Genomic DNA, 13,473 nt, shown 5'->3' with positions numbered 1-13,473 from the left:
CTTATTCACCAGTAGACGTTCTATTAAAAAATTCAATAGATTTCTTACTGTATCAAAAGTTCAACCCTAGCATCTCAACTTCTTTTTGAGATGAATGCTGCCCAGACTACCATTTCAACCTTTAACAGGAACTAATCCACTTTCAAGCATTTTTTTCTTTGGCAAGGGTACCCAAACCAATATTAATCTGGGGGAAAAAACCATGCCCTTTCAAGGGCAGGATTCAGAACAGCCCACTGAATTCAAAGTAACTTGTAGGATGGGGTTTTTGGTTTCTTTTTTTAAACTGAAGAGTTTTACATTTTTTAAAAAACAACACAAGTAAAATGAAATTCAAACAAAAGAAGAAGAGGAAGAGTTAAAATAGGTGCTCTACACTTTGATGTTAAAGATTGAAACTCTGATTATTTCTAATATGATGGAACTAATATGTTGGAATGAAGAAGGAACAATTCCCTACCATGAATCAGAATCAATTTTTCACCATAAGCAAATACACCGAGCGTGGAAAATGCTCTCTTATTAAACGTCACCCCAAACTGTGTATACAGAAGCATAGTTAAGCAGTATTAAGGCATAACCAATCTACATTAGTAAACTAAGTATGCACTTTGAAATGTAAAAATTCCAGTCTAACATTTAATGTATACAGGATGATTTCTGGAATGATTACCATGCAATGCTTGTAATACCTTGGCAGCCCCCTACCCCACCCCAGACACACACAAACCACCCTAGCAAACATTAATCGATGTTCCCAAACACTTGACTAGGTATACAGGCAGAGCAATGCTATGTATGCCCAAGGTGTGTTCCAATGTTGGTGCACTCTGAACACCTTGGGCTCTGCTGGCAGACACTCGGCAGAGCAGGAGGAGCAACTGAGGCAATCTTTGCCTCTTCATCTTCCTTTCAGCTGATTTTCCACTAGACGTGCTTTTAAATGCATCTAGTGGAGTCACAGGGATGGGGGTGGGGACAAAAGCTTTAGGATCCTGTGGATCCTTGTCACCCTCCTTCTCCACCCCATTCCCTTTCATTTGCATCTTCAACCAAGGCTGGTGCTTTCAGTGGCAGCTGCATGGGGTGGGAGGGGCCACTGGGGGGGACACATCCCAGTTTGGATTTCCCCTCCTGAGGTCATTGGAGTGTCTACAGCCTTGGGAAGGGAACTCTGCAATATCCGATGGTCCCTAGGACACTCTCCCAGGGACCATAGGATTGCTCTCTAAAGAAACTACAGCACCATGCACTCAACACTACACTTTATATGCAAATTAAGAAAAAAGAAATGCAAGAAATCTGTGCTCAGTGTAACCCTTCTAATGCATTCTTGCTTTTTCGGGGGTAGGGGAGGTAATATTAAATGCCTGTTTTACATACGTACAGTGATTTTTCCAAATTTGTGCTGATGCTCAACAGCCAATTTCTATGCGTATAGCCAATAAGCTATTTTCACTTGGTATAGTCTCTGTGAGCAAGAGGCAAAACAATATTTTTTAACATGCTGATGAACTAGATGTTTGAAATCACAGATAAAGAAAAACCATTACAAAAACGCACCATCATCTTGACAAGGCCATTTTAATACAAGAATGTTCTGATTATTTCACATCAATTTAATTTGACAGCAATTCTTTACTGAGTGACTGGAATTCCACCATTTATTTATTTTTTTATAATTAGGTTGGAGATAACACCTCTACTGAAATAACAAACTATGTTCTGGGTGGGAAACTCTGAATATATGAGCTAGGAGCCATTGGTTTATGTATTACCTTTCTTTTTTCCAAGGAGCATTAACCCCTTCACACTTTATTGGATAAAACATTGAGCTACATCTGTAAGAAAGAGCATTAATGTCTGAATTGCCCAAGTAGGTAGAAAAAAGTGTTAGGAAGAGAGTAAAACAAGGCCCAGTTACAGTGTCATTACAGTGGTGGGGTGGTTGCCAATGAAATAAGCTCCTATATAATCTGTTACATCTATAAATGGCTTTCCACAGGAATCCACCAGATTTCTTGGGAAGTTCCCATGCCAGTGCCACACATTTCCCTGGAGATGGAGATGCTGGCTTAGCAACTTACCACATGATTAGCTGAATCCATGTGGAAAACCAGTGACAGGCAGGTGGGTGGATTCCCTAAATAGCTAGAACTATGCCAACTGCATCACTGCTATAATCTTTTATCAGGCCCCAAGATTCAGACTGTGGCTTCGGAATGCTTATCTATGGCTTGTATCCAATGCAGTACAAGCAAGGGGAATTCCCTGCCCCCTTCATCCCACTGCAACCCCCTGTGTCCCCTGAACTCTTCTCCCAAGGGTCAGGGAACCATCAAGTCAGGTCTGGGAAAGGGGCAGGGTGCTACAGTGGGTGGAGGGGGACTCATGGAAAAATCAGGTGGAAGCAGCTTGCACAAGCTGTCTGCTATGGTAGGCAAATCGAGAATGGATAGTGGATTGAAATAACACTGGTACTAAACATTAAGTGCCAAGGGTCCTAAGCAAAGTGAACCTGCTTATTTTGGATCCTCCAAATGTTTGCTGCCAAGATTGAAGACCTGTGGTGTTGCAACCATACCTGTAAATCTATTTATATACTTTGAGGGGCAGAGAAAAACTGAACAGAAGAACAAAGATTCTCTGTCCCTGCCTGCCTCTCCCAGTTCATATGAGTACTGCTCTATAATTACTAATTGCATACTGCAAAGGACTGCAGTTAGACTAAAAAACACACACATAAGATGCAAAGACCTAAAGGCTTTCAGGAAATAACTCTCCATTCTTCAAAATGCTTCTTCAGAACAAGCCCCATTTATTTCAGTGGACCAGGATCCTGAACCACAGTGAGGATTACACAATTAATCCTCATCATCTGATTAATCATACTGGCCATTAATGCATCACTTATTCACATGAGATCTCATGACACAGTTTAAAAAACCAAAGCCTTCAAGAATATTAAGAATTAAACACATGCACACATATACAGCAAACACACTCTGGAAAAGCGGACCTTCAAAACTTCTCTAAGAATTATACACATACACGCATATACAGTAAACTCATCTTTTAAAGTATTGATATTTTCAGCAAAGTAACAGATTAGATTATGCTAAACATCAAGTTAGATTTTTGAGAAAACTTCAATTTTAAATAGCATTTTCTAATGTGGAATAATGATTGAGATTTTAACTCACTAAAGAAAGAAAAGGTTACACATTCTCCCCAAGGAACGTTATTTTGACTCTGTCCTTCTGAAGAAGTGCCAGTAAACCAAAATACTGCTGGCATAACGTAATGCCCAAGGATGTGACCTGGGAACCAGAAAGTCCCTGGTTCAATTTTCACCCCAGCTCAGGCTTAACTTCTCAGTGAATCAGTAAATCCATTTATGGCTGTATTTCTTCAGGCTAAAGGTGCAGTCTCATATAACTCAACAGTCCTTGAGTTCAACAACAACAACTCTGCTTTCCTGAACACAGAAAACTAGAAGTCAGGGAGAAATATTTGGGTTTAGTCATATCCTCAACACACGACTTTCCTATGTGCAAGAATGTGTTTTCATGAGGGAGAATTCTATCGTATCAGCTGCAGATTGCTAACCTGCAGATTAACTGGTCCAATGAAAACACAGATTTACCACCTCAGGAAGAACGAGGCCTAGGTAGCCTTAAGCAAGCCCTGTCTTTCATCCTTGGCTCCACATCCACAGTTTGGGGATTATAATACTGACTGACCTTACAGGGTTGGTGAACTAATTAAAAGTGTTTGGAACACTCAGAAAGTACTAATTAAATGCTATGTATTGCGGGGGGGGGGGAGTAGAAGCCACATATGAATACTTGGCACAACAGTTGGACACATTCATAAGGTGACTAATGTCTACTATATACTACTTTAGAGGCCCACATGCCTCTAAATACTGGTTGATGGGGAACAACAGCAGAAGAGGGCTATTGCCCTCATGTCCTGCTTGTGAGCTTCTCAGTGGCATCTGGTTGGCTATTGTTGGGAACAGGATGCTGGCCAAATAGGCCTTTGGTCCGATACAGCAGGGCTCTTCTTATATTCTTCTGTAATATACTATGACACGCTGCCATTTTCCCTTGCTTTTTGTATCAAAGAATACTGCCTGACCCCAGAAAGGTGTAAAAAATGAAGGAATAATGTGAAAATAACATATTAATCTCACCACCACTGCTTACACAAATAATGGTAAAGAAAGCGTTACCCTCCCTGCTTATTTTCTTTGCCCATCTCTTGCCAAAAATACTAAAAGTACAGGAAATGAATGCAGTAATGTGGAAAATGAACCTTGCTCCCTTTCGAAACCTTTTCTGTTCCTTCTACATTTATACAACGTGGACCCAATAAGGTTACCGCAGATTTGCAAAAAGCAGTATCACTTTACACAAAGTTCAATTTTAAGTAAAATTTTCTAATGTGGAAGAATGATTGATTTTAAACCACTAAAGAAAGAAAAGGGGACATAGGTGACTGCAGACTGGAAACAAAACTTTTATGCTAGTTTTAACTTTCTCATGTAGACATGCCCTTAAACTAGGGCCATAGAGTTAGAAAATATAGGGAAGAGAGTTACAGCATGTTTCCAAAGAGTAGTCCAGCCTTCCCCAACCTGGTGCTCTCCAGATGTGTTGGCCTACAACTCCCATCATCTTCCAATGACCATGCTGGAGATCTGTGAATGGATCTCCCAAAACTGTTTTCCATTTAAAGCAGTTGTAGGTGGGGACACTTCAATCCCCCCCCCAAAAAAAATTGGAGCAGCAGCACTGTGAAGAAATATTTAAACCTTCCACTGTGCTCTTTCCCCGATTTACCATCCACCTCATAGGCGCCATTTGCCCCATAGGGGAGGCAGACAGAGGCATCAGTAACATACCTGTATTTTCCCCTTACTGGAGCTAATGGTAGTTCCAGGGGGAGCAATTTAGACCAGGAAAATAGCATGGAGAAAGAGTTAAATACCCCATCCCTGGAGTTCCAATCTAATTTAAGGTCCCTGTGGCTACTTTGAAATTAAAAATGTCAGGAGAACACATCATGGATCACCCACACCAGGTCTATTTCCACCCTGAAAGAAAGCAACAGATTAGGCTGTGATCCAATATGCTCTCTTGGGGGGAAACCAGGATGCCATCCCCTTGGGGATCTAGCAATTGTGTCAAAACTCCTGCAAAGTAACTAGCAGATTTTATTGGTATTTCAAGTATCAAAGATGCAAACTTGGGTGGTGTTTCACAACACTATGTGTTGTTCTTGCTGCTATCATCCTACTCTTCCCAGATCATGTCATTTCATCACACAGAGACATGAATGGCAGCAGAAGGCACAAATAAAAGGAGCATATGGCACGCTCAGAGGAGTCCCTCCTGTCTGGGCAACATTCTCAAGCCCGTATTCACATTTGAACAAATTGTAACTAACCATTGTTGTCAAATGCACATATTTGCTCAATGCTATCTGCTCCTTAATGTTCCTGCACTACTTTCAGATCAATTTCCAGACATTATGCAATGTATGTAACTAGCAAGCACAGTTATGTAAATCAGGAGGCTACTTCCCACTTTGGCACAATTGATTTCCCAAGTCTTCCCTTACACACACCACTAACCCTTTTCCAAATAAATGCTTCTTTCAGTATCACAGAACTACTTTTAAAGCTGCGTGTTTCCATGATCACTATTTAGAAAATCTATTCAGACTGATGTTTATACATTACATACTAGCAAATTCATTCTTCAAGCATAGATTCTTATGTAACCAAAACAGCACCATCCATGCACAAGAGGGCAGTATCAGCTGGCTTGGGGGAATCCCCAGGTTTGCAGATGTACAAAAACTTGGGGGGGGGGAGGGGGGAACCTAAGGGGAGGCCACCTCCAAAAAAAACAGCCCAATGAGGACAGAACATGTTCAGTGGCCACAGAACGCTGACTGATAGTTGGGAGGGGAAAACAGAAAACCAGGGGAGGAGGGAAAGAGATGGAATAGAGTATGGAAAAGGGCATGGCTGGCTGAAATCCTGAACAAGAGCACTCCACTCTGCAACATTTTGTTGTAGGTCCCATTTATGTTCATACACTGGCAAACTAGAACAGTACATCATCAACTCAAATATCACATCAACATGTCCCACAAGCTTTTTTTGGAAGAGGGTAAAGATGACAAGAGCTATGTTACATAAAATAGCCACTATGTCTGCCACTTCATACCCCCTAAACCACACTCCTGGGCTTTAACACTGTGGACTTCCCAACATTAAGAAAGAAACAGTTTAAGCCCCCTCCCCAATATACAAGAAATGGCAGACAAGTGGAAACAGCACAAAGCACAGCCAAAATATATGCTGTTAAGATCTAAGATGGAAAGGACTGCATGGAAGAAAAGGCTCCTACAGAATGCAATAAATGGTATTTACACTGGCTATTTTAATATGTTATTCTAACCATGTTTTAGTACACCTTCCCCAACCTAGTTCCTCCTGATGTTTTGGTCTATAATGCCAGCATCCCTGACCAATTGGCCATACTGGCTGGGACTGATGGGAACTGAAGGCCAAAACATCTAGGGGGACCCAGGCTGGTTTAGTGTAATGTGAATGAGCTGCAGTGAGCCTTGGGTTTGCACACTTCTCCGTCTTCCTCCCACGTAGCCACAGGGAGAGTCTGGAACCTTCCATTTTTAGTTAACCAGAGCTTGCCATGGCATCCAGACCTAGAACTGTGGTTAATATTGTTATTTTAAACAAGCCAGCTTCAGAAACCATGGTTTGAAGTGGTGCTGTAAACTAACCATTGTTCATATTAATCACTCTTTGCCAGTCTGGACAATACAACAAACCGTGGTTAATCAAAGCAGAAGCAAAAGCCTCTGAACTTGTGGCTGCACAGGAGGAGTGGAGAGTGCACAAGTCCGTGGCTTGCAGAAACTTGTTCACAGCTCAGTAAACTATAGTTGCATTTGAATGCAGCTAAAATTTCAGTAATCTTGACAACCACCATGTAAAGCAAGGATTTTTTTCCACTCACTTACAGCAGTCAATGAACGCAAGGATTAAGGAAGACAGACCTCTGTAACTCTACATTTACATCAATGCAGAGTCCTACCGTTACTGAAGTGGAACTCAAACAACTATGACTTGGGGTGTGGATATGGGTTGGCCGTACTCTGCCTGCACATAAAGAACCAAGATAGGCATAAAGTTTGGCATGGGGGTTGGGGAAAGAGAGAAGGAATGTCAGGGTCAAGCATGAGCTCTCCCTTCTCAGGGAGACCTGCCTCACACTTCAAGAATCCCAGTCATAAAACTAGCCTTTGTAGAAATGTGCTGACTAAAAGAGCATACAATGGCAGTAGAGTTCCTCAATGGAAACAGTAATCCATACAATAGACCTATTAACAGAAAGGTACTTCTGTTCAGCATTTAAGCAGCAGCCAAGTCTGATTTTATAATCCAAAACTGCATTCACACAAAGACACATTCAATACTGGGGTTGGGATTACCACCATAAGTATTCAGAAATACTTATGGTGGTACTGTTCAATCTCAAAAGAGTACCAGCAGACACTCATAAATAGACAAGCAGGGGTACATGCATGGTTTTAAGGAGGTACAGATACCTCCATTCATACACTAGCTTTTTTTGTTTATTGCTATTTACAGCATGAGGATTGGGATATTTTGTCAGGGTCGCAGCAGGGGAAGAAAGACTTAAACTTCCCCTCGGACACACTGTAGTCCTGATAATGCCCCCACTTAGTATTGATTTTTTAAAAATTCAGTTAAAAAAAACCATGACAACATTGCAAGTGACACATTTAGGATGCAAACCTATGCATGTTTAGACAGAATAAAGTCCAACAACTGCCAGCATTTCCCAGCTAGCCATGCTGGCTAGGGAATGCTAAGACTTGTAGGACTTTTTTCGTTCTAAACATGCATAGGATTGTGCTTTCAATGTAACATATGGTTAGGCTTTAATTAATGTAATCTACATTACATTGATTTTATGCCACCCACTAAAGTAGGCTACTAACGGAAGATACTTCTGACTTATCAATGGGACCTAAGGCATGATAATCCGCAAGAGAAGTTTAGAAGAAGTTTTCACTTAAGTTTTTTTCCCTAAGCTACAACTAACATTTCTCTACAAAATCTCACAATACAAGGGAATCTGTATGGCGTCCAAGGCATGGTTTGGGTGCGTAGAGGTGTTTAGGTAAATGAGACACGAAAAAATATTGAGTTTAGGCTAGTATTGCAGTACTTTTATATAAATACATGGTTTTGCTTCATATGGAATACTGTGTATGCTTCTGATCACCCAGTCTCAAACTCAGTATTAGAGAGCTGGAAAATGTGCAAAAAAGGAAGCCAACATGATCAAAAAGTCAACATGATCAAAAAGCACATTTTCCACCTCTCTCCTTCCCTGTGAGCAAAGGCTAAAGAATCTGGGGCTTTTTCAATTAGATAAAAGAGAGAGACAGAGGCAACTGAGGGTAATACAATAGAAGTTCATAAAAATTATGCCTGGTGTGGAAAAGAGAATTTTCTCCTTCCATAAGACGAGAATGGGATCAGCTGATGAAATTGAATGGGAGTAGATTTAGGATAAAAAAAGAATGTTTGTCCACACAATACATGTATGAATTATGGATTCATTACTAAAAGATGTGAGGATGGTCACAGGTTTTGTTGTTGTTGTTCAGTCGTTCAGTCGTGTCCGACTCTTCGTGAGCCCATGGACCATAGCACGCCAGGCCTTCCTGTCCTGGGTCACAGGTTTAGACAGTTTTAAAAGAGGATTAGACAAATTCATGGTTTACCAGTGGCTGTTGGTCAAGGTAGCTAAACAGAACCTTCAGGTTCAGAAGCAGCATCTCTCTACACACCAGTTGCTGGGTGGGGGCAACAGCCCCAAAGGGCTATTGCCTTCATGCCCTGTTTTGTAGGCTTCCTGGAAGCATCTGGGCTGGCCATTGTGGGAAACTAGATACCTGACTAGATGCACCTTCAGTCTGTTCCAACAGAGCTCTTAATACAGTCTTATAAAACAGGGGTGTCAGACCTCAAGACCATGTGCCAACTTCACCCTGCCTGGGAGTCCCCAGATAGCCATGCCTCTTCCCTGGCCCCTCCCCCTCAAATGCTGATGGTTTGGTGGTTTCCCAGCTTTTCCACAGACGTTTTCTCCAGTCTAAAAGGTTGAACTGCCTCTCCTAAGGCTGAGTTACTGGCACTAAGCGCCTTAAGCTAACGTGTGCTGGTATATTTGTTTTGGCCCTTTTGTCTTTGTCCCGCCCACTACTGGAATGTGGCTTGGAGAGGTTCTCTGCAATTGAAGGAGGACCTTGGTCTGAAAGGTTTGACATCCCTCTTATAAAGTAAGTGCCTTATGCCACTCACAATAGCTTACTACTGTGTATTTCACACCCCTTAAGCCCACCTTTTCCAACCTGGCGCCCTCCAGATGTGTTGGAGATCCGGGCTATTTAGTTCTTCAGTTTTGCCTTCAGATGTTTGTTATGTTTTTAGATCTTTCCCTGCTCTTGGTTTTTGCCCTGGTTTTATTCTGTTTTAAACTGTTTAGTAGTAGTAGTAGTAGTAGCAGTAGAACTACTACATTTATATCCCACCTTTTTTCCTCTTGCAGGGAACCCAAGGTGGCTTACGTAGTCCTCCTCTGGTCCATTTTATCCCCTATGAGGTAGGTTAGGCTGAGGATCAGTGACTGGCCCAAAGTCACCCAGTGAGCTGAATGGGGAATGGAACCCGGTTCTCCCAAGTCCCAGTTCAACACTCTAACCATTGCACCTTACACCACACTGGCTCTCACACCGTCACATTGTCTTTTGGGGGTTTTAATTTTTGTGAAAGTCCCAGAGAGCTTTGGCTATTGGGCAGCGTAAGCATATAAATAAACGTATAAAACTGGACAGGCTGAGGATAATGGGAGTTGCAGTCCAACAGAACTGGAGAGCAGGAGAAGGCTGCCTGAAGGTATCGCCCACCAGATTCGGTCTTCACGATCGCCCCTATGGACGAGAGCTCTGAAATCGCTCCTGGCGAGAAACCCGGTTTGAAAGAAAGGGGGGAAATCCGCTCCCAGATAATGCGATAAGGTCGTGGGGAGAAATTCGGAAGCAACTTCTCCTTCCTCTCGAGTGGCGCCGACCCTGCGCGCGCCCGCAGGGCGAGTGACCTTCGCACGGATCCCACACCCGCCGCCACCCCTCTCCTACCTTCTGCGGCGGGGTGCCGAGGAGCAGCTCCAGGTAGTAGCCGCGTCCCGAGTCTCCCTGCAGGTTCTCCACCATGGCCATAAAGTTGACGGAGCCGCCAGGATCCGAAGCTAGAGCCAAGCCCGGCGCGTCTTGCTGCGGCGCCTTCGGGCCGCCGGCCCCGCCGCTGCCCGGCGCCTTCAGCAACACGGGCGCGGGGAACAGGGAGCTGTTGGGGGCGATCGGGGGAGACACTAGGAGGGGGAAGGCGAAGTGAGCCCGGCAGCGCCCGGCGGCGGCGGCCACGAGCAGCAGGAAACACCGCGCTGCCGCCGACTTGCCCATCCCGGCGCCCGAACGCGCTGCAATTTAAAGAGGAGGGAGCTGCTGCCGCCGCCGCCGCCTGCCCACGCGCGGCTTCTTGGAGCTCCCGCGGAGGACGGCCCCTCGACGGCCCGGCTTCATCTCGCCTCCCCGGGGTCCGCTCTGCCTCGCATGCCGCCGGCGCCGCGCCCCCGAAAGCCCACCTGCGGAGGACTTCCCCACCCCAAGGAGGAAAGTTTCTCCGGTCTGCTCCGGTCGCTGAAGCGCCACAGACGCTCTCTTTCCTGCTCGCCGCCGCGCGCCTCCTTCTTTTGCAAACAATTGCCAAGTAACTTCCCAAGCCCCGCCGAGCGGCGGATGTGACGGGACTGGAAATTGTTCGGAGGAAAAGTCCCCAGCCGGGCGGTCAGCTCGGCACACACAGCGCTCCCCGCCTGGGCTGGGCCACCGACACCTACACGTGGCCAATCAACGCGTTAAGGCGGAAAACGCCGGTCGCTCGTCTCCCTCCCTCTCTCTCGGGCAAGGAGGAATTCTTCTGTAAGCGCGTTATAAAGAGGCAAGACAATAACACAGAAGCGATACGTCGGGGGAGGGGAAGGCTACCTTTTATTTGGCTAAGTCCTATTTACGTTAAGAGAGTATGGAAGCTTTCCAGGTACACAGAATTCCTTGTCAGCTGATTGATAGTTCTGTCTTTTCCCATAACGTACCTACTCCTAGACGAAAAGGAGCGGGTCCACAAACGTGCATCGTCTTACCCAGTGTTTAATTTGTGCCATGGCTTGGAGCTCTGGAACTTGCAGAGTAAAAACAATACACAACAGCAGCTCTGACCATGTCCAGCAAGGGTGGGGAATGTGCGTGGCCCTCCAGAAGTCATTGGACTGCAACTCCCATCAGCTCCAGGATAGGCAGTATAGCCAATAGTGAGGGATGATGGGAGTTGCAGTCCAACAACATCTGGAGGGCTACACATTCCTCATCCCTGATGGCCAGGGAGTGTGAACCTATTTCCTTCACCCCACTGAAAAACTACTGAGAATCACCAATCACATACTGGGGGATCTGGAAGTAGGGCTTCCAGATCAGATAGTTAGTCATGTTTCCATACAAACTTGATAAATCCCAGCACCTTTTTTTCTACTCTAGACGTTAAGCACTGACCGTACCTACTTGCAGCTGTTCTTTCTGGGATGAGCAAACCTATAACAGAGGGTATTGTACTTTCATATGTACTGTATTTAGCTTCAAGGAAGAAGTTTTCCAGAATGTACCTTGCTGTCAAACGTAAGAAGCAAGAAATACTGACGACTGCGTCCCATGTTCTTTACTCCTGTATACATAATTTTGTTCATGCTTGTTCACCGGTCTGGAGAAGGCAAAAGACTTTGTCATGTAAAAAAATGGAATGCATAAAGAAAAGGGAGGGGTGACTACACCAAATGATTGAAGTTGTGTGCCTGCATATAATTTACTATTTGTTTTTTGTTGAACAAGGTCAGGGATGATAATAGCTTCTTCTGATTCCACATTTAAATCTATCTCTGTATACCTGCTTTTCCCATAAGTGTTAACCTCTCCAAAGAGGCAGTCCTGATAACACTTCACTTTTTTATTAATCTCTATCCATTCAGTTAATTACGGGTGGCAGATCACATTAATATAATCAGACATGGCCATGAGAATAGTGGATCTTTTCCTTCCCCTACTATTTACTCAGGAAATATAACATAATTTGAAGCCTAGTTGACCAGAGGCTGTCAATGACAAAGTAATTATGATGGAGTATTCTGGGTTCATGAGGATTATTTATTATCCTTTCTAAATTGCAGTGGCCATCCTGTGTTATTTAAAGGTCCCCCTCCTCTTGGTACCACAAGAGAGAGGTGAGAGATGTGAGTAGACAGAAATGTTTTGTTTGGTGCATATAGCTAGTGTACACTAGAACTTTGTCTAATGGGAAATTGAAAGTGGACAAAGTGCACAGACCTGGGACTAGACAGACGAATAGGAAGAGATTGGGAATTGATCCAATCACACTTATTTGGGGGTGAGTCCTATTGAATTCCAAGTAAACCATTCAGAAAACTGAGCTGTAGAGATCTACAGATGGAGCCAGCTGTTCTAATGTAGCCCAGTTCTAATGTAGCATGCATGCCTATACAGGGTTATAGCCAATGGTATCATTCCACTAGTGTAAAGCTTCTACCACTTGCAGAAACCCTGTTTTTATCCTTGTGCAAGTGTCAAATCCAGTACTTTGATCCTGCTTGCGCAACCTGTTGCACAAGGTGTTGTGGAAGAGCTTGCACAAGCAGAATCAAAGTACTGGATTCAACACTTGCACAGGGATAAAAACAGGGTTTCCTCAAGCAGTAAAAGCTTTGCGCTAGCAGAATGACATGACTGGATACAACCCCAGGGCCCAAGTGGAAAAACCTCAATATTTCAGTGACATCAATAGGACTTACAAATGCAAGGTTACTTTAAAGAATATAGCTGTATGATTAGCAATTAATTTTACTGGAGGAGAAGTTTGAGATGGTGGCTGGTGGTTGATGGATCAAGACCATAAACCCACCTGTCAAAATGGCCTGCAGACATGTCCCTCTGAATAGATGCCATGCACTCTACACGCTTAGTTACTGACCAGAGCAAACAGGATGTGGATTTGGATGCAACTAACTTGGGGGTGGGGACACAGTCCTTCAGCTATGGTCTCTGAAAGTGCTAATCACACTGGTTTGGCATGTTTTTGTAGCACTTATAAGTTGTATCCTGGAAAAAACAAACCAAGCCTCCAAGAACGCAACCAGCAGTGCTGCATTAGATAAGTGTACATTCTGGTATGGATGTCTGTTGGGCATAGGCACTAGTTCATGACAATACAGA

General features: G+C 43.9%; 1 protein-coding gene across 1 annotated transcript in view; it reads right to left on the bottom strand.

The window, feature by feature from the left end:
- BACE2 (beta-secretase 2) overlaps positions 1-13,473 on the bottom strand; it is a 58,747-nt gene that overhangs the window by 37,961 nt on the left and 7,313 nt on the right. The window contains exon 2 of the mRNA XM_084843780.1: positions 10,276-11,137. Within this exon, the coding sequence (XP_084699906.1) occupies positions 10,276-10,599 (324 nt within the window). The 5' untranslated portion in view covers positions 10,600-11,137. The remainder of the gene's footprint in view (positions 1-10,275; positions 11,138-13,473) is intronic.

Source organism: Heloderma suspectum, chromosome 3 (assembly GCF_057233095.1).
Source record: "Heloderma suspectum isolate Gila_16-S chromosome 3, 16-S_ref, whole genome shotgun sequence".
NCBI lineage: Eukaryota > Metazoa > Chordata > Lepidosauria > Squamata > Helodermatidae > Heloderma > Heloderma suspectum.
Note: the sequence above shows the minus strand (reverse complement) of the source record. Positions and strands in the feature narration are given on the sequence as shown.